General features: G+C 38.7%; 1 protein-coding gene and 1 long non-coding RNA gene across 2 annotated transcripts in view; both read left to right on the top strand.

The window, feature by feature from the left end:
• Window positions 1–12,172, top strand: part of RFT1 (RFT1 homolog) — an 18,473-nt gene extending 6,301 nt beyond the window's left edge. Inside the window, exons 7-12 of the mRNA XM_026057334.1 lie at window positions 936–986; window positions 2,410–2,540; window positions 3,779–3,923; window positions 6,094–6,199; window positions 8,181–8,430; window positions 9,370–12,172. Of these exons, the coding sequence (XP_025913119.1) occupies window positions 936–986; window positions 2,410–2,540; window positions 3,779–3,923; window positions 6,094–6,199; window positions 8,181–8,430; window positions 9,370–9,534 (848 nt within the window). The 3' untranslated portion in view covers window positions 9,535–12,172. The remainder of the gene's footprint in view (window positions 1–935; window positions 987–2,409; window positions 2,541–3,778; window positions 3,924–6,093; window positions 6,200–8,180; window positions 8,431–9,369) is intronic.
• Window positions 12,173–13,751: 1,579 nt separating this feature from the next.
• On the top strand, window positions 13,752–20,101 carry LOC112961801. The gene is made up of 4 exons (XR_003252119.1): window positions 13,752–14,035; window positions 15,470–16,624; window positions 16,792–16,992; window positions 19,716–20,101. It is a non-coding gene; the product is annotated as an uncharacterized LOC112961801 (long non-coding RNA).
• Window positions 20,102–20,107: the final 6 nt, after the last annotated feature.

The following is a 20,107-nucleotide window of genomic DNA, read 5'->3' as shown; positions in this document are numbered from 1 at the left end:
GGCGGTTGGAAGGAGGGGCGGTTGGAAGGAGGGGCGGTTGGAAGGAGGGGCGGTTGGAAGGAGGGGCGGTTGGAAGGAGGGGCGGTTGGAAGGAGCCCAAAAGCTGGATAAATTGCTGTGGCAACAGCAGCCAACTTTTGGCTGTTTCTTCCTCAGAAGCGATCAGGAAGTAGGTACGTGCTATGCGTACACACTTTGGTTGGTTCAATGTATTTGGGACTTCTGGAACTGTTTGGGCATACTGCATGTATATAGATAAGCTATAATTATGTACAGCTGGGTGGGCTTCCATGATGAGGAGACAGGCCACCCTGCTGTGGTGGGGCACCAATGTGGTCAGCTAATGCTAGCCTGTTCTCTGCTCTGTGTGGGGAAGAAAACAAACTTAAAAAAAAAAAACCCCAAACCCCCCAGCCTTGTCCTAGAAACGGATGATAATTTTTATATTCTTTAACATTATGTCAAGGTAATACTTGATTTGTGAATGTATTTATGAAACTTTTATACAACTTTCTTAGATAATAAATATCTTTTAAATGACATTTTGAACTTAAGCTTATTTTTAATTCCTTACTTCCACTGTCCTCGAGTATGTTGTAGTATGAGCTGGTGACATTTTTCTTCACTGAAAAGGCAATAGAAATCTTTAAAGATGAACAGATGAGTGGAAAATAGAGATGCTAATGAATAATATACTAGTTATATAGTTGACTTGGAAGTTGAGAAAGCTGTTGGGAGGCTGACTTTCAGAGAAGTTGCCACCAGCAGATGTTTCCAACCTGAATGATGCTTTTGAGGGTCTTCTGAACCAGCTGCTGTCCCATTTGACCTTGTCTCTTGAATCCTTAGTGTTGGATATATCTGAATAAATATTGGGAAGGTTTTAGAGACTACATTCGGTGCTTGCTGTTAATGTCTGTGTTTTGAACTTGCAGGTGAACGATATGTGATGACTTTTTTGAATGTGTTAAATTTTGGAGATCAGGGTAAGTGCAATGTTGTTGTGGAATGGTGGTGCAGTTAAGTCCCTGTTTTTGAGTTAATTCTGAAAATAATTTACAGAATTTAAAAGCTAACTTGAAAATCTGGGAAGATTTCAAAACCTTTGTGACTTTGAGGTACATGTCAGAGAATGACTGATAAATGGATATAGAAGAGAGAATTTAAGGTACTTGGTTTTAATTTAATTTTTCTCTGGATCAAAACTTTTTAATTAGGTATAAGATACCTCTTTTTTTTTTTTAAATCTTCATTAGTAGGGGTCTAGTACTATCTGATGCATTACATTTGTATTTGCCTTCATTTTTTGTAATTGTATTTGTTTTCTTGCTGGTTTTTGTCATCTTTTTGTATCTGTTTAGCTGCTGTTACAGGAAGAATGTTAAAATTTTCTAAGAACGTTTTGCGTTGTTCATAGCATTGCATCTCAGACTGAGTTGCATTCTGTGAAAAGATTCATTGTGATTATGCAGTAATGTACGGCAGCAGCAATTCAGATGCCTAAGTTGGCAGCATCTCAGATCTTACCACTTAGGGAACGAAAATAGGCCATAATTGCAGGCCCGCTCTTAGAAGTTTTGTGGCTAGTTCAAACTACTCTTAATTTTTGGCAACAGTATGTTCGCCTGTAAATACTGATGGAGCGTAAAAGCTTGCTCCCAGGAACTGCAGCTGCTTACCATCCTCCTTTCCTGAGGAACAGTTGAGCTGCCTCTTACTCAAAGGGTTTTTAAGAGACTGATGAGGGCAGAAATAATTGTGTTTTCAAACCATTGAGAAATGGTGGTTCCAAGTCCGATGATACTGTATTATTTTACTGTGAACATGTAAAACACTTATCCTTATACCCAGCTCCATATGCTATGAGTGATTGTATTGTAGTAATATGCATAGGTGTCTTAGTAGGTTTGGAGCAGTACTTGGCATCTTACTGAGGATGGAAGTGCCAGTAAAATGTTGTACAGGATTGCTCTTCCACCTCAGTGAATGAAAGTAAAAAGAAAGAAGAACCTTACATTTAAAGATGGATATCTTTCTTTTGTCCTGTATTTAGTAAAATCTTTACATTCCTCTTCCCATTCAGTGAACAGAATCCTATTTATCAAGGTCTTTTAACTTCCAATACAGTAGGAATTTTAAGTGTATTTTGGTGCTGTTGCTAGATTCACGTCTCCATAGTTGATACTCTTGCTCTAGCTCTGCTATCTGTCTGTGTGCAAACCTTGTGTTTTCAGGGTGTGGTTGCTGTCATTCGTCAGAATTTTTAGGGAATACCACTTCTAGGTGACACCAAGGTCCACTTGTTTTCTTTGTTCAGTGGATATGTTAAATTAGAATATGCATCTTTGTTACAGACTTGGAATTAAATTGGTTCTTAAAATGAGTTGTTGGTATCCTTTCTTTTTAAAGGTGTATACGATATCATAAATAATCTTGGTTCACTGGTGGCCAGGTTTATATTTTTACCTATCGAAGAGAGTTTTTATGTCTTTTTTGCTAAAGTATTGGAAAGAGGGAAGAATGTAAAGCACCAGAAACAGGTATGTTTCATTAAGATTAATTAAATGTCAAATGCAGCTTGCTTTTTGTGTCACAGAGAGGGACTGACAGAAGTGTGTGTTTAAATTTTTGAGGATAGAGCCTGTTAAAGTTGAAAATAAAAACTTGAAGCAAAAATGAACAACAAAAATGAAGTGAGGCTAGACCAAACAAAATGAAAATAGGTAAAATTCTAACAAAATTGAAATTAAGGTATGCAGTGGCATAATACTGCATTATATTCTAACTGATGTTAACATCATCTGCTCTAAATAGTATGATGTAAACCCTTGTGTACAGTGCATTTTCAGATGTACTTAGGCAATCATATTGTAAAAATACCATGTTTTCATGATTTAATCTAACAAATGAATGCCTTTTGAAAATACTTGGCTTACGAGTATAAGTAACTTGTTCGTATTAAACTGTAATGCTTCCAAAGAATGCAATTTTGAAAAGAGAGGAATTGGAGTGCGTTTTACTTGAGCTTTTGAATTTATGTAGAATAACAGAGGTTTATGGTAGGTAATGTAAGAGCAAGGGGTTTGTTCTGTGGAGCATTCATGCATGCTCTAGGTAAGAAATACTTGATCAAGCATGAAGTTCAGCCTGGACTTTCTCCTCGTACTGCACTTGGATAACTTTTTCTAGTAATCCTAGTACTTGCACAGTAGCACACAGTTAAACAAATCCCCTGCTTTAGGTTGTTGGTTGAGTAAGGAAGGCATATGTAACATGTTCTATATGCAGTATTGCACACCTGGCAAAATGACTTAGGAGTTTTCACAGGGTATCTAGTGTCAGCTGCTTCCGGGAATGAGGCAGGAGAGCTGGCAGGTTACTTGTTCTGCTGTAGCAAATCCTGCAGTCCTATGCAGCAATAAAAACCTGACTCTCCTGCTAGCTGAGATTGTGGCCTTAGGCAAGCGCAGTGCCTTTCTTTACAATTTACTAACTTTTTAGCAGGGATGGAGCAATGTGCTGTTTGCCCATCTCCTTGAGCAGACATATTGATGGCGAATATTTGCATAAAGTTTTGAATAAGTAAGCTGTAGAACAGAATAAGCATATAAAAATTTTTTGGAAGTTAAGACAGTGTGTATTGTTAATTTAATACCAAAGGATAATTTTGACACTTCTCTGCAGCATACAAACTGATTTTTTTCCATTAAGCAGCTTTTCTTTGTGAAAATAACTTATTGTATTGTTTCTGATTCATGTAATTGACTATTTTTTTCAGGATGATGTTGCTACGGCTGCAAGTGTGTTAGAATTGCTGTTGAAACTTGTCCTTCTGATTGGCCTTACCATCACAGTTTTTGGCTATGCCTATTCTCAGCTGGCTCTGGATGTTTATGGAGGCTCGATGCTCAGTTCTGGAACAGGTAAAGATTTATAGAGCTGGCAAAGTAGCAATCCTTTCTAAAGGGAAACTGTAGCAGTTATGAATTCTTGGGTAAATCAGCCGTTCTGTCTATCCGAGCAAGGTCATCTCAGATGAAAAGGAACTTAAAATATTGAGTCCTAATGAGGAACTGAATTATACTCTCTGTTATTACCTGTTCTTGTTTTGGCTAAATTGTTTTGTTTCTTTGTCCTGTTGCTCACATTTAAACTTGGAATATTTTGACTTTCTCATCAGAGCTTGTGAAGTTTATGGAAGCTATAACGTTGCTCAGCAGCAGTATTAATGGTATCTGCAGGTTTGCTTACAATGAAGAAATTATCTTGTCTTGGGATCCAGAGCACTTACTCTTGGACATGCAGTATAATGACGATTGCATGGCTGCAGAGCGCCCTCCATTCCACCTCTGTAAACTCTGTTGTATCTGACTCTTAAAAATCTTGGGTTTGTTGCTAGTTCCAGTTGAAGCTGATCATTGCTGTGTTATTCCAATAAAATAATGGAGCATCCCTCACAAGACCGCCGTGTGTGGACTGTACAGGATAAAATTGAGTTGTGCAGAAAACAGGATCGTTTAGGCAGATGGATGAATGTTGCAGAAACTGTTACATGTGGACTTTTATGTGTGTGTACCTGCCCTTCATTAGAACCAGTGTAGCTTTTTAATGATAACCTGCTTTCATGACCTGTTAGTTGGTGCTCACAGAAATTTGTTTGCGTAAGTCCTGTTGAAATCAGTGATTTAACTTGTCTGATTGTAGAACTAGTCCCTTCATTATAGCATCTTTAAATATGTAGTTATCTTATGTTTAAATGGTTTGAAGAGCTCTAAGTAAGTGTGGTCGGGTTTGGGGCTCTACCTTTCTGAAATTTTGTGTTGTTGGAAAATAATGCATTTAAAGGATTGTATGTATTTGACTACTCAATAATGCAAACTTGTGAACTCGGCTGTTGAAGTACGGATCATAACCAAAGAATCTATGCTTCTATCTAGAAAAGATAAAAACTTCTTGTACTGCTAAAATATGTAATGATAACAATCTCACTATAGTTTTGCATATTAAGAGATAAGATTTACAAATCTGTCCAGAGAAGCAGTCAAGCAGTTAGTAGGCCACCTGGGATTTGCAGATGGAAAAGCAGAGGTTAGTTACTTCTTCCTGAAGCATAGACACACAAACTGGGGTTTTCTCAGGCTCTGTCTTCTCTGCATGTTTCTGTTTCAATAGTAGTTTGTCAATTGACTTATATTAGCTCCTGCTAGAAGATGCAATCATCCTACTGTAGCTCCTCTTCACAGAAGCTTTTTGTCTTCCTGCATGGAAATTTGTTCAGTAGCAGAACCCCTTTTGCTGGCTTGGTTCCTTGCCTCCTGGGTGAAGACCTAGCAGCTCCTCTGTGGGACCAGCTTTGGTGGTGTTTCTGTCTGGAGACTCTGCCTGTCCTGTTGCAGGAGGCTTCTAGTCCGGCTTGCCTTTTTCATTTCACATACGTCTTAAGAGAAGGTTACAGGGAAGATGAAGCATGGTGTGACATAATATTGTGTTGAAGACAGTCATGTATGACAGAGCTCTGCACCATCAAACAATGTCCTTGGGATGTTACTTAGTGGGTATTAAAATAAATTGCAATTACCTTATTCATTGTTAAGATCATCTGAGTTAGAGTAACTCCATGAGACTTTTTTACTTTTAAATGTTAAGCATTTAGATATTTCTGCTTATAACATCAGGCTTTAAACTCCAGCATGTTGTTTGAAAGCTGATGCCTGATTTGTATGGTGATCTTAAGTAAAATCATGTGGCTGTGTAACCGAGACAGTTTTCAGTACTTCTGTCCTGTCTGTTGTTTTGAACTGTCTTGTCACTAATACATGGAGATATATTCTGTTACTATAATAATGACTACTCTGGTGTATTTTGGGTTTTATGTTTTTATTTTGCCTCATTTAGTTCATTGATTTTCCTGTAAAGATATCTAGGCTTGATGCTTGTCCAGATGAACTTGTTTCCATTATCATCAATGATAACATTACAACTTTTATCTCTTAGTATCAGTGAATGTAAAAACAATTTGGTTTTGTAATAGATATAATGGTATTAATGGTACATTAATCATTTTCATGTGTTTTTTTTTGTTTTGTTTTTTAGGTCCAAGTCTCCTCCGGTGTTATTCTTTATATGTCCTATTTCTTGCTGTCAATGGAGTAACGGAATGTTTCACATTTGCTTTGATGTGCAAAGAAGAGGTAGACAAGTAGGTAACAGTAGCCACTAGACTATTGCTGTAGTTAATCTTTATATGATTCTCTTGGAGTTCAGTGTCTAAACAGAGAACTGTTGTTCTGCATGAACGTGTGTTTGGAAACTAACTTGAACTTAGTTTTAAAACAGACTGTCATTTAAAACTGTCGTTCAAATCTCGTAACTATTAAACAGTTTCATTTATTTACATGTGCAATTTCAGAAATACTGCATATCAGTTGTTCCGAATGACCTAAACTGTAGCTTTTTTCTTTCTTTTTTTTTCCTCTCCCCTTTTCCCCTGACTATATCCTGCATCTGTGCCTAGGTGGAGCAAAGCTGGCTTTTGTTGAAAAGAGAAAGAGGTTGATTGTTTCTTAATGCTTAAGATTCCTCTGTGTTCTCTTCAATATGAATGAAATTGAAAACAAAATCTTTTGGTTCTGTGCCCTATAGGCAAGGACTTAACAGCTGTAAAGATCTACTCAGTCTCGTTTTACTTTAAAAAACGTGCTGCTGTTTTTTTGTTACAAATACTATATTGCATTGCCTATTATGTCTTAGTTGTGGGTAATTTTTTGGTCTTGAAGGTGGTGATGGTGATGTTTCTCAAAGTATATTAATATTCATTTTATGGAAGGCTTTCAAACTTTATGTATTTGGAAAAAAATTAACTGAAGTACACTTTTCATTATCTCTTTTTTGACCCGTTTCATTCATGTAGCATTTTGGTAAATTTAGAAGAGTTAGTCCCCCAAATGTTAGAAATTTTTTGAAATACAGTGCCAATGAGAGGATTTATTCTTTCCCTGCTAAGTTTTTTGTTCTTTTTCATCTCATCAGACATGGCAAAGAGCAAAAAATCCAAACGGAAGTAATGTTTTAAAACATATAATCTCTTGTGTGAAGCCTTCATTATATTTGGTGATACTAGATCAAATTTTATAGAACTGAATTTTCTTGAGCCTTGGGTCAATGTTAAGTTTGGTAATTTAATTGAGCTCTTATTAACTGAAACTTAAGAAATGATTTTGATACTATGATTAGATTTCTTGAATGAAAGCTTGCACTGAAGCAGAAGGTTAGCTCAAAGTACATTAGTGAATTTGTCTAGCCTTCTTTTGGGGAATTGCAAATGTGTTTTGGAGATGTCAAATTTGAAACCAGTTCTACTGCTGGGAGTCAGGAGGTAAGCTTTAGAAGTATGGTGCAGTACAATATTTCAACCACACTGCTCATTGCTAGTTGTATAAAAGTCCATCAAATTTCAGGAAAACAGCATTTGCAGTATAAGTCTAGTGAATCTTCCTTTAATTTCCTAGCCTGGATGCTTTGGGTGTGACTGTAAGATTAATAGGATATGGAAAAAAGGGTTAATTTCTCTGGTTTCCCAAAGAAAGTCTGGTTCCCCCTGCAATGCTGCTATCAGACTTTTTTCAGTTCTGTAGCAGCTGTCCATTACAAGACCATTTTAAAATTAATTTAAATGAGCTGTTTTCCACAGGCAAAGAAGTACCTATTTTAGATTGACAAGGTCTACTTTCATTACCCCTTTAAAGTGTGAACTTGTCTTCAAAGCCACTGTTCAGAGCAGAACCTGAGTAAGGTTTCACCTTATTTTTGAGCATTATTTTTCTTTTAATAGCTACTTAATATAACATAGCACAAAAACTTCAAATTTTTACAACCATTGCAAACTATTGTTACTAAATTTGACTTTCAGATGTGATTACAGAGTTAACTACTGAAATAGAATTTCCCTCACATAATGGTAGTGCTTGGTTTTTATTTGTAGGATTTTCCACTCTTCCAATGAAATTTTTTGTTACCATCTCGGTTCTCAGATTTGTCTCTATTTCCATTAGAAAAGGATAAGACAATTTGTCCATTCCTCTTTTTAGAAAATAAATTGTGGCATTTGTTTTCAAATATACATTTAGTAAATAAGTATTATAACTGGATGTGTTATTTAAATTGTTTCATCTTTTCCCTAGGTATAATTTTGTCATGCTGGCCTTGTCATTCACATTCCTGTGCATCTCTTATTTCTTGACCCATTGGCATGGCAGTGTAGGATTTATCCTTGCCAACTGCTTTAATATGGGTATTCGAATAGCTCACAGCATCCACTTTATCTATGATTTCTTCAAAGAAAGCACTTGCAGACCTTTGTCAGGCTTGCTGCCCTCACCACTTCTACTACTTGTTTATATCATAAGTGGAGCAATTACCGTTTTCTCAGAGGTAAGTATCTTTGTCAGGTTTGCTTTCACTGTGAAAATTAATGTCAGATGACTTGTGTTTCCACAAGCAGTGAAATTAAATTATCAGAAAAGCTCATTGATATAGGCTGGAAGCCTTTCACTACAGGCTTGCAAGGCTGCTTATATCTATTAAGAGACTAAATGAATACATGTGATATATTGAACTTCATCATGTGTATATTTCTACATGATACGTAATTACCTCTGCCACCTAGAGAAGGTGTATCTGACAAGAGAAATAAAATTTAGTGTATTTCTACTGTCTATAGATGACTTAAGCTCCTCAGTTTTTTAATAAGACTTGAAATCTTGTAGTAGAACCATTAAAAAATAATAATAAAAAAAAGCAGTGGGGAAGGGGGGGGAATGATGAAAACAGAAAATTGCCCTAAAATTGTTTATCAGACTACTGGATCATATTTGGACAGACCGATTATTACAGAGATGGTAGCATTTCAATGTACAAGAGCTTGACAAATTTAAATCCATTATGCCTTAAAAAGGAGAGCTGTATATTTTGGAATGGAAGATTTCCAATGGGATTTTTGTTAGAATATAGTTTAATACCTTGCTGCAAAATGGCACTTATGTGGACCAGGAGAGTTTTTCTAATGTATCAATGTATTTCTACATGGCAAATAAGAATAACTTCCACATTTATTAGGTATATACTGAATGCTTATTTTTTGCTGTTTGACAGAAATTCTTTTTCTAGCAAAACAAGTGTCGTGACTACCAAAGGTAATTTTTACTGTAGGATCAATGCATGTGGCAAATCTTCCTAGCAGCTGCTTACAGTGCTCGCCTTGATAATGTTGGTAGCATGATCAAGAGAGGTGTTGGACCTTTTGTTACTGAGATGGTTTATCCACCTTGTGCTGACTAGTTTTCCTCCAATTGCTTGTTGCCTTTGTTGTAGGTATTCTTCTGCTGCGATAAGGGTTGGATGGCAAGGCTGATTCATATCAGCGTGGGAGCTCTGTGCCTCGCAGCAACCATCGTTACTATGTTCTGCACAGAGACCAAGCTCATCGGCTTTGTCAGAAGCCAGTTCCTCTCACAGTACATGAAGAAAGGAACCTAAAATGCTCATGTGCGGAACAGCTCTTGTGCATGCTTGCAGTGAAGGGCTATATTTTTCCACGTAAAATATGTGCAGAAAAATGTTTCCATATGAATTTCTTAAAACCATCAGTACTGGAACTGAAATGGAAATTTTTGCCAACTGAATACTATTTCCTCTTCTAAACCAATCAGTACAGTGAAAGAGAACTGAGTCATTTCTTTGAGGCTGCCTGTAGAAAAGAATGATGCACAATGTGCTCTTTGGTGAACGAGTAGCCAGGATGTATCTTTCTGATGTAACCTAGTTGAGACAGAGTTCACCTGGGGAGCTTCCATTCTTACCAGTTGGGCATACATGGATGAAGGCATTGCATGCCTTACATCTTAATTAAGATGTTATTAAGAAAGCCCTTTCAAAGTTGGGCTAACTGGTTGGAGAAGAAATTGTCTGACATGAAAAATGCCGAAGAACGTAGCATTAGAGCAAGGACCAATAACCCTGTAACTGCTGTTGAACTAGAGCATAGAGTTGAGTGCAGAGAAATTGAATCATCAGTGTCTTGAAGTGTAAAGCAGTGAACAGAAAGCTTCTGACATCTACAAGTAAGTTAATAGAACACACTGTGTGTCCATGCTAACTATGCAAGTTTATGTATTTCATTCCGCATATCCATTTTTGAGGGTATTGATTGTCAAAAATACCACGCAGCCTTGACTGAATAATAAATATAAGGGGGTTTGGGGCTGAGCTTTACAAAAGGCACTGGTAAGTACAGTCGCACTGAAGCTGAAGTTCTAGAAGGTTGAGTTAACCAACAATCTTCTACTCCATTGTTTTTTGCTTTTTATCTGAGATTTTTAAATGCCAGCATGAACAAATTCTTGTCTCAAAGTGACTTTTGCTTGTCTACCAATTAGACATAATAATGTCTAATAAGATTTCTTTCTGGCAATTGTGCATATGCATACTGAGACTTTTGTTGCTAGACAGAAAATGCTTCTTTTTGTTTCAACTAGATTTTTCTCGTCTTGTGCATTTACTTGTTCAGTCTTAAACTTTGTTTTTTTGATTGTTGAAAAATTTGGACATACTAAAGCTATAAAATGAGATACTGGGCTGCTGTTCTATGTTTTACTAAGAGGTATATTCTAATGCTTATCTAAGATCTGAATTTGGCAGTTTGGGACTGTGCAAATGGCAGGTTTTAATAATCAGTGTTCCCTTTGCAGTGTTTGGATGGACCAAAAATGTCAAGTGATGGAAAATGTGTGCTCAAACATGTGCAGTCTAAAGATTTTAGTCTAATTACACGGCTGTCCAAGAACCATGGAGTCGCTTAAAGAACCCTTTGCTGTAATGGCATTGTGGAATTCACCTTAGTAACCTTTGCTCACAGAGAGAAATGCTTTCTGGTGTCACTGTATTCAGTTTGGCACTGTTAGAAATATAAATATTTTTTAAGCTCTAGTACTTAAAGGATATTGCCAGAGACATTTTATATGAGAATTTGATGACTGAGAGGTCATCCTAGAGAAGTCAACACATAAAGGTGGGAGGAAAAGGAAGGTGCCTCTCTTCAGCTAGTGGCGTTACTTCTTTTGCCTTGCTGGAAGGTAGATGGAAATTTGTTAGTTCTTCTGAAATTGTTATGAAATCTGTCTAAATGAAATAAACTGGACGGCATTCTGTACTGTTATGTGAATTTGGTAGGGTTTTTTTGCCTTAAAAAAAATTTTTTTTTTTCTTCTGACTTGCCTTGCAGCTTTTTTCTTGCCTCTGCCAGGTATGGAGCTTGTTATAAAGTACAATTCTATAGATTGCAGAGGGTTAAATTTTTTTTTATTACGAACTACCACTGCATAGAGTTGCTTTACCTTTACCTCTTAGGTCATAGTTTAAAAACACAAAGGAGTTGCATGTAAGCATTATTTTCAGGCTGTTTTTTCTTTTTTCCATACAACTTGGGGACCTTATGGGAACATCTCAATCTGTAAAGTAAATCGTATGTTTCCTGGGATGAGAAATTTGTGTAGCCCATCAGTTAATGCGCTCTGAAGTTTTCATACAAAATGATCTTGAATTCGTGCCGTCCTGTCTAGTCTCGTGATCCCAGTTGTACAGTGATACTACTCCTGCTGCTAGTGTTGTCATAAGTAAGGCAATGGTGGGATCTCATTGTTCAGACAGTGGGCTGTCTAGCCTGATAAATCTTGTTTAAAATCAATGCTGTGTATGCACTTAAAGGGAAATTATTTCATAGTATATAGGAAGTATATAGTAGTTTGATTTCATAGTGGAAAGGCTTATAAACTTCTCTTGCTTCTCAACAAGTGGAAATGGAATTTCTTATTAATCAGGAAGACATTTATGGTGGCTTAGTTATTGCTTATTTGCAAATTAGGGATACATTTCTCCTTTGAATTGGGTCTGTAAGAAATTTAGTGTTTTGGGTTTTTTTGTTTGTTTTGGAATATATTTTATGTAGCAGGAAACTGCAAGGGGGGGGGGGCAGGAAATGTAGACCTCTGAAGCTGTCCCCTGGTTTCTTATGCATCTGTGTGATCCTTAATGTGAAAGCTGTTAATTGCCTGATTTGTAACAAGCAAATGCTGTCAAACTCAGGGACAAAGTTGGAATTAAACTTGCCCAAATTTCCTTTGTGTTTATGGTTCTGTCCGTTGAAGGCAACGAAGGAGCGATTGTCTATAAATATCACGAAGCTGTTCTGTAGTTTTTCCCTGAAATCCTTTGGTTTAAGCCGAAAGAGGGTTATATTGCTTCTCTTTGGAGGAAGGGGTTATAATTTCATACATCATATGACATGTTTAATTAAACTTAAGGAATGACATTCAAACAATTGTAAGATACAATGGCTATATAATAGGATAACATTAAATAAAGTTGGTCTCCCTTATATTTTGTCTTTGTCTTCCAGTTACAGGCTTGTTGGAGTACTATTTGGTGCAGCTGAAGCTCAAATTTGATGGGATTTTCTAGACTCTTTTACAAATGAATTAATTTATTAGCCTAGAAACTTGCATACTATTTCCTAACAAACACAAAGAGAAAATTTGTAATATTTTATAAGAAGTGGCACCTTTATAGCCACTTCTTTTTCTTCTTTCCTTCTGTCAAAATATGTGCTGATATGAGTTGGAATGCCTTTGGGTGTTTTTTTTTTTTTTTTTTTTTTAAATGTTATTTTGGTAGATAATGTTTAAATGGCCAAGAATAAACTTGATACTTAATGAAGTTTGTCAGCTAAATTACACTGCAATTGGCAGTATAGATGGACTGTTAGGTACTAACCAAATATTAAACTGTTTTTCTTTGTTTTTTCTTGTGTTGTAAATGTGTTTTACCTATACAGAAGAGTCTTGCTTGTCTCTGTTACTTTTAATGCAAAGCATCACGTAAGCTTATTCTTTGTTGGTAATGTGTGAAATCCTGTAAAAGTTAAGAGGCTTTTGAGGCAGACAGAGGCAGGCTGGATATCGTTCCTATTTACTGTTATTCTGCCTGTGGTCCCAGGGATCAAAATCCTTCCCATGAGTCCTGATCCACTCAGTTCACTGGAACATGCTAAAACTACTTTAGATTGAATCCAAGAAATTGACTTCCAGTTCAGGACTTAATAGTCCATGATGTATAGGGACGCCTCCTTTAACAGTTTGAGTAATGGCCATAGAATATTTAATGCAGTACAGCCATTTTGGTTTTATAGTGTTTAATCTGCTTTTTGTCATCTACTTTGGATAAAGTGAGCTAATAAATGGGAAGCAGCATTGGCTTGCAGAAGCAGTTTCAATCTGGCTTGTAGCTGACCTGGCTAATTTCTTAAATCAGCTGCCTAGGGAGAATTTCAGAAGACTGTTCCTGGAATTTGTTTTCTATAAATGCAAAACCCTTGATTATTATCTCAAAGGTACAGATATAAATAATACAGCAACCATAAGAGAAAGATTGAATGAGGTATTTAAATAGCAAGTCATTAATGAACTCGGGCATAAGTGGTTGTTTCTGCCTCGCTGTTATACTGGGAGATGGTGCCAGGGGAATTAAAACAGCAATAAAGTTGTGCAGAAAATTGAGTGTAGTGGAAACTCTCCAATAAATTGTATTACTAGATAGGAAGTTTCATCCATGCAATGCAAGATTTATTCTTTGTTCCAGGCCAACTGATTGCAGATATGAAAGCTGCTCTCTGGACCTGTGTGCTGCTGATCAAGGTAAAAGGTGGGGAAGAGCTGGTGTTAAGGAGACTGCGTCCTCCGAGTTGAGGGAAGGGGCTTTTGTTTAATCAAAGAGAACTTAGGAATTTGGTTCTTGAGAAATCTAGCTGTTTTGTTTGGGGGCTGATTTGAGAATTGGAGTAATCTTGGAATTTATGGAATGAATTCTTATATCCCACCTCTGAGACTCCAGGGGTCAGATGCTTCAGAGGAAAGTACAAGAACACCCTGTAGCGCATGATTAAGAAAACTTGCACGACTGGAGAATTTCTGTGTAAATCCATACTGTGAGTGTAAAAAGTTCCTGACTTGTCTGTTTTCCTTTGGCAAAGTTCTTGGTATCCGCTATATCCTGCAGTTGTACTTCCACAGGCTGCTTACCTACAGCTTTGTCTAATCAACTCCTCTTGTTTATGCAACCTGATTTCAGGCAGCTGAATGCCCAGTACTGTTAAACATTGCTTTAGAAAATTATCACAGGAACCTACATGATGTTGAAATTTGATATGGGAAGGTAGGATTAATGTTGTAAATTTGAGGAAGGCTTTGGCGGATAATCCTACTTCTTTCAAACATAAAAATCAAGTTATTTTGCATATCAATACATATATTAAAAAACGCTTTTTCACAGATATAAGGCTACAAATTATGGCTCCTATATTCTCTGTTCTCATCTGTTCAGCTCAATGCACAGTCTGCCCTGTGTCTTTGAAGAAGCACTGTTATAAATGTTAGTGATTGTAGTTCAGAATTGTAGCTTTCACAAGCTACAAGGACAAAACAGAAAATGCACAGCAAGACCATCTCTGCTGCCAGCTGAGCTGTTATCACAGCAACTGTAATGTTCTTAGCTGCTCGTTTGGGGTGGATTTTTTTTAACCTGAAAGATCCAAACAGTCTGTTTTCATTTGATTCTAGTTAGTCCTGTAATGCAGTGAATGGCTGAAGAACACAAGCCTTTACCTTTAATATTACCAGAACCAAGCAGTGATAATTTCCTCAATAACTGCCACGTTCACCCTGCAGAGTACCTGATCAGAGTGTTTTCTTGGGCTCTATTTGGCATCTCTTTGGCATCGAGAGTTATGTTTCAGAAGCTGACATGGACCAGTATCATTTCCAATTGTTTTGATGTGGCATCTGTGTCTTATTGATGAAGAAGCTTTGATAGGACAGACTTGGCCAGGCTATGCCAGGTGACCTCAAAGACAGAAGATGAATCCTGTAACTGATCCAGTCACTAGCATAGGTGTAGCCAAGAGTGTTTTTAACAAGGGCAGTGTATGAACCCTGAAGTACTGAACAACAAAACATGTTAATCAAACAAAATTGTTAGTCTTGGGACAAAACTTCCTAAAGGAGCCCTGCAAAATGAAAGCTAGGAGATGAAGAACGTGTGTGTTCCCTGAGAGCTGCTAACGGGGAGGTTATAATGATGTACAGCCTTTTGTAGTTGCCAGCTTTTAGGTGAAAGCTGATGGTGTGTGTTTCTTTACTTTGTTGGTAATTGAATCCTCTGTAAAGGGAAAAGGCTGTAGAAAAATAACTGTAATTCACAGTACTCCGAAAACAGTGTTGCACTCGATCTGTTGGTAGATAGGTTGCAAACAAGGAAACGCACATTGAAAGACTGCAGTGATATAAGATTCTTTAAAGCGATGCTCTTGATATAAAGGGAGAAATCTGTTAGTGTTGATCTGGTTGTATTTTTATTTTGTTAGGTCTTGTGATGGCCAACTTGCGTATGTTTTCTTTCTGGGCCCAGGTTTGCAGTCTGTCTGATGGAGGAAAGGTATAATGTAATCACTGTAAAATAAAAAAGTTGTAAATTCTTTCTAAAATGATCTTCAGTCTAGATCTGATCTGAAGACATTAAAATAGGTGTTTATTACAAATAGAGTTTGTATCTGATTGCTGACATTAGTTACATATTTCAACTATACCTTGCACTTGTTTGTCACTCAGATCATCTCTAGCATTCTACCACATCTAGATTCTCAAGAAATAATAAAAAAAAAAAAGAAGAAAAATGAAACCGCTGGTGAAATAGAGTAGATCATCTTTTTTTGTGGAAAAAAAATGAAATTAAGACTTTAGCTTGATGGTTAATGTACTTCAGTAGGCATGAATTATGGCAACAGATACAATGTCGATTACAGTTTAGCACCGATAAGAGGTGCTGACTCGATATTCATGTAAAGAATTCCCTGAGTGTGAGTACCCTGATAGCAGCCGGTTGTAATTAGCTGGCTTCTGGATAGTGCTTAAATCTGAACTTTGAATTTCTTTTTGTGTATTTTGTATTTCTTGATGTTTGAACATTGCGTTTTTTGTGATGCCCTTTTTTATTTTTATTCTTTTCCCCTTTTTAAAATTGCCCTCGTTTTAAAGATAATATTGAAAGGGGGAGGAGTGTGCTTTTATTCTTTTTTTAAAATCTGAGGCTTTTTGAAGCATATCACTACATGAATAGATCTGCTAAGAGATAATGACTTTGTTCAGCACAGAATACAGGACTCATTTGCATTCTGACAGTACTATGTAAATGTGGTTTATTTTCATTACAAGCTTAAAATGAAGTTTGAAGTTCTCCACATCTGATGTACAGCTGGGCCATGGAAACTAAGTGCAAGGCATGCTCAAAAGCGTTAGCATCTGGAGGGTCTAAACAAAAGAGCAATAGGAAGTGCTCTGTTGCATTTTGGGTTACTCCCACAGAAGGACGCTTGTGTTCTGCAGTTTGTGGATCTGATGGTTCATGCAGTACCTTGAAGGAGAAATGAACCCTTTCATGTTGTGATGCTTGCAACTGCACACTGTTGCAGTGAGCTGCATTCATGGAACCCAATGAGTATACAGTTTCATATGCAACTAAGGTAGGATATTCAGTTTTCCTCTTGTATTTGGAGGGGAGAGGTAAAACAACTCTGGTTATGTTTTTTTTTTCTTTCTTTCTCAGAGTACCTATTTAGTCATGGTAAGCAAGCCTTTACTAGAGCTCCATTTGTATGTTGGTTTGCTAACTAGGTTTCTTGGTTCACAGATAAGTCTGTCTTCAGCATGGCTTATTTCCAAGGAGTTTTATGGGCTTTATATTGTTATCTCCCTGCACTGAGAGAGCAGAAAGGAAGGCAAGCAGGAAGACAAGTGTGTTACATCTATAACCCACTTAGACTGAAATAATTGAAGCTGTATAGTGTAAAGATGAAACAAATTGAGAGATATAGCAGTCCTTAACCTACAGGTAAGTTCTCTAAGTCTTTCTAATCTAGTAATAAATGAGAAGTGTGCTTTCTTCCTCATGATACACTATGGAGAAAGAGCTTCAAAAAGGGAAGACTGTAACAGAGCTTGAGAGAAGACTGCAGTCTTGTGCATGACTTCATGAATGCAGGAATATCTCAGACTCTTGCTGCCTTGTGGCTTCTCCCTGGCAGACAGAGGAGTGTCACACAGTGAATCAATGCTGTTCCAAGGAGATGTGCTTATGTCTTGGACAGCAACTGAGGCGCAGCAGTGCACTAGCTATGAGAAAGAGCCTTGTGATGACCCATGGATTTCTTCAGTTCCTTATTTGTTTTTTGTTTGATTGCTGAGGCAGCTCCATTTGTATGTTATTTCATTCCTAACCAACTTCTGTATGTAGATATGGTCAATCTCTCTCTCTCTCTCTCTCTCTCTCTCTCTCTCTCTCTGTGTGCTGAAAAGACACCCTAGCCAATCCCAATGTAAAATTCAGTGCATCATCAGGGTCTTGCACTGAGCTGGAATGAGGAAACATGTTGGTCAGATAACTGAAGATCACATTATGGCCTCCTTGCAAGGAATGGCAATAGGGAGTGATGAGAGGAAACTAGAGGGAAAGCCGGCAGGAGGTAGTACTTGTGCAAGGAGCGTGGCATTCCCTGTGTATGAGGAAAGCTGTTCAGTCTTTGAGTTACTTCTGTCTCTTTGAACATGTTTCTGTCACTGCAGATAAAAGCTCTGAGCATGTATCTGCACAGGTGCTTCTCTAGGCAACTGGTGGAACGCTCCTGGAAGAAGCAGAGTGTGCCCATGAAGTAGAGTGTAGCTTGCTACAGATTGCTTGTCTTTCTGCTTTGCTGATCAAATAGGTTTTTATTTATTTATGCATTAAAATGCAGGCAATGGTGTGTGGTAGAGTTTTGTGTTGAGGTTGGCTGTATATTAGTCTGTGGAAACCATGGGGTGTTTTTTTTCTTTTTTTTTTTTCTTTCCAGCGGTTCCTTTAGAATTGCACTGATTTTCTCCCCCCTCCCTCCATGTGTGTGTTACACAGTAGCTCAACACACGCTTTGAGCTGGGAGCTTTGCTGAAGCCCAGGCTTGGATCAGGGAAGTGAGGGCTTTCGGAGCTGGGGTCCCGCTGGGGTGCTCAGTTTGGAGAGCTGCAGAGATAGGACTCTTCCTTGCCTCTTTGACAGCTACCTGCCAGTAGAGATGCTCTGAGGTTTTGCTGGGAGTTGTGAACATACTAACGTTTGGTAGCTTGTTAGTGTCTGGCTGTGTGCTGTGTTTTTTTTGTTGTTTGGTTGGTTTTTTTTACTTTTCATCTTAACTCATAAATGTTTTATCCTTTTCAGTTGAATATATCCACCTTGCAGGGTCCATTTGCATTTGACTAAAGTTGCCTGAACAAAATGACTCGGAGGGAGAATTGTAGATTGGTGGAGAGTGCAGGCAAATGAGGTCCTTCTGACCGAAAGCTGGGGACTGTGAGAGCAGAGAAACAGAAGAACAAAAACTGAAAGCAAATACGCAGTCTGTTATTGTAGTAACTGAGTATTCCAGATATTTAGCTAGGATTTGACCAGGGCTGCCTGCTCTCCGGGGTGGGGGAAGAAGAGGGAATGACTTCCTCCCATCTGGAGGAAAGTTTAGGGATATAGGTCATCTGAGAGGTGCTCCATGAGAGTCCATGGGAGCAGGAAGCTTTCATGGGTGAAGAGGCATTGAGGGAAGCTGGAAAAGCATTTGCAGCCTGTCAGGAGAGCATTGCATCTAAGGCTATACTAAGGCTGCTGTAGTGTGGACCTTGTGGAGAGTTGCAACCAACTTGACTAGTCTGGTACAGTTAGTAACAGGAAAAGTAGGCGAGCAAGGTGCCACAGCGGCCCCAGGCCCTGTGCTCACCGGTGGCAGCAGCAGGCAGAGATGGCTGAGGGCGCCGAGGCAGTGGGCGCCGCGCAGCCATGAGCCCTGCCATGTCCCGGCAGTGGCGGCCCAACTGCGCGGCCGGGCAGCTTGGCAGGACTCAGTGCTGCTGCGGGAGGGCAACAGCGGCTGCGCCCGGCCCCTCTGCGCCGAGGTGGCCACATGCGGTTTGAGTGGGTACAGTGTCTGGAGGCAGCGGGCTGTCCTCCAAGGTAGTCGCTGGGTTAGAGGGAGCTTTCAGGCCCATGCGCCGCCTCCTCGCTGTTCTCTGGAGTTAACTGGTTTCTCAGGGAGTCAGAGCTGCAGGTGGAAACGCGCATCCCCGGGGAAGGAGCCTCGCGTAGGAACGGGGGGCTGGAAGGTCTCCCCCGGTCCGACGCTCATGTCCCCCAGCATGGGCAGCAGCTCCCAGCAGGCAGAGGCCAGCGGCACCCAAATGTCCTCCGACTCCAACCAGAGAGACTTGTCTTTTGAATGTCTTTTTAATTTACAGTTTTCAAAGACTCCCTCTTCTGAGCTGAGCATTAGCTTACTTGATCCTGTTGCTAATGTTTAAGTAGCATTTGATTTTTAGTTTAATACTTTTCCTACAGATCTACTTTAGTAGATGCCAAGAGAAGGCACTAAGGGCTTCATTTCTGAATCCATGTGACTGTGCAAAAGCATAATCTGTGCCCATTAGTTATGTCTATTATTTGCTAGCTGTGACCCCTTGACAGGGACAAAGCACCCGTTTTGAAAAGGAGCCGATATACTCGATCTTAATTTTCACTTCAGCTTCTTCCTTTTCCAGTCCCAGGATTTGTTCTCTGTGCTTCTCAAAACATCTGTCCCTGCTTGAGAGCGCTGATCCTCTGCTGCCCAAAACAGACTCCCCTGCCTCATGCCGGGAGTTTGGCGCCACCAGCCGAGGTGCCGAGTGGGAGCCTTCTGCTGATGAGGAAGCCCGGGGACCCAGAGCTTTCCTGGGGCCCAACCTTGTGCCCAGCATGTGCCCTTGGGAATCGGGGTGTGTGAAGACAACGTATCTGTCATGAAATTGCCTAGCTAACCAAAGCAGAACAACCTTTCGGGAGGATTGTGAACCTCTGCTTCGTTTCTTTCCTTCTACAACTCAACAAAGTAAGTTTGATTTACATTTTGGTGTGTCTATATTTAACTGTGTAGGAGAAACAAATGAGATAC

Source organism: Apteryx rowi, unplaced genomic scaffold, assembly GCF_003343035.1.
Source record: "Apteryx rowi isolate R43461 unplaced genomic scaffold, aptRow1 scaffold_1388, whole genome shotgun sequence".
NCBI classification, from domain to species: Eukaryota; Metazoa; Chordata; class Aves; order Apterygiformes; family Apterygidae; genus Apteryx; species Apteryx rowi.
Note: the sequence above shows the minus strand (reverse complement) of the source record. Positions and strands in the feature narration are given on the sequence as shown.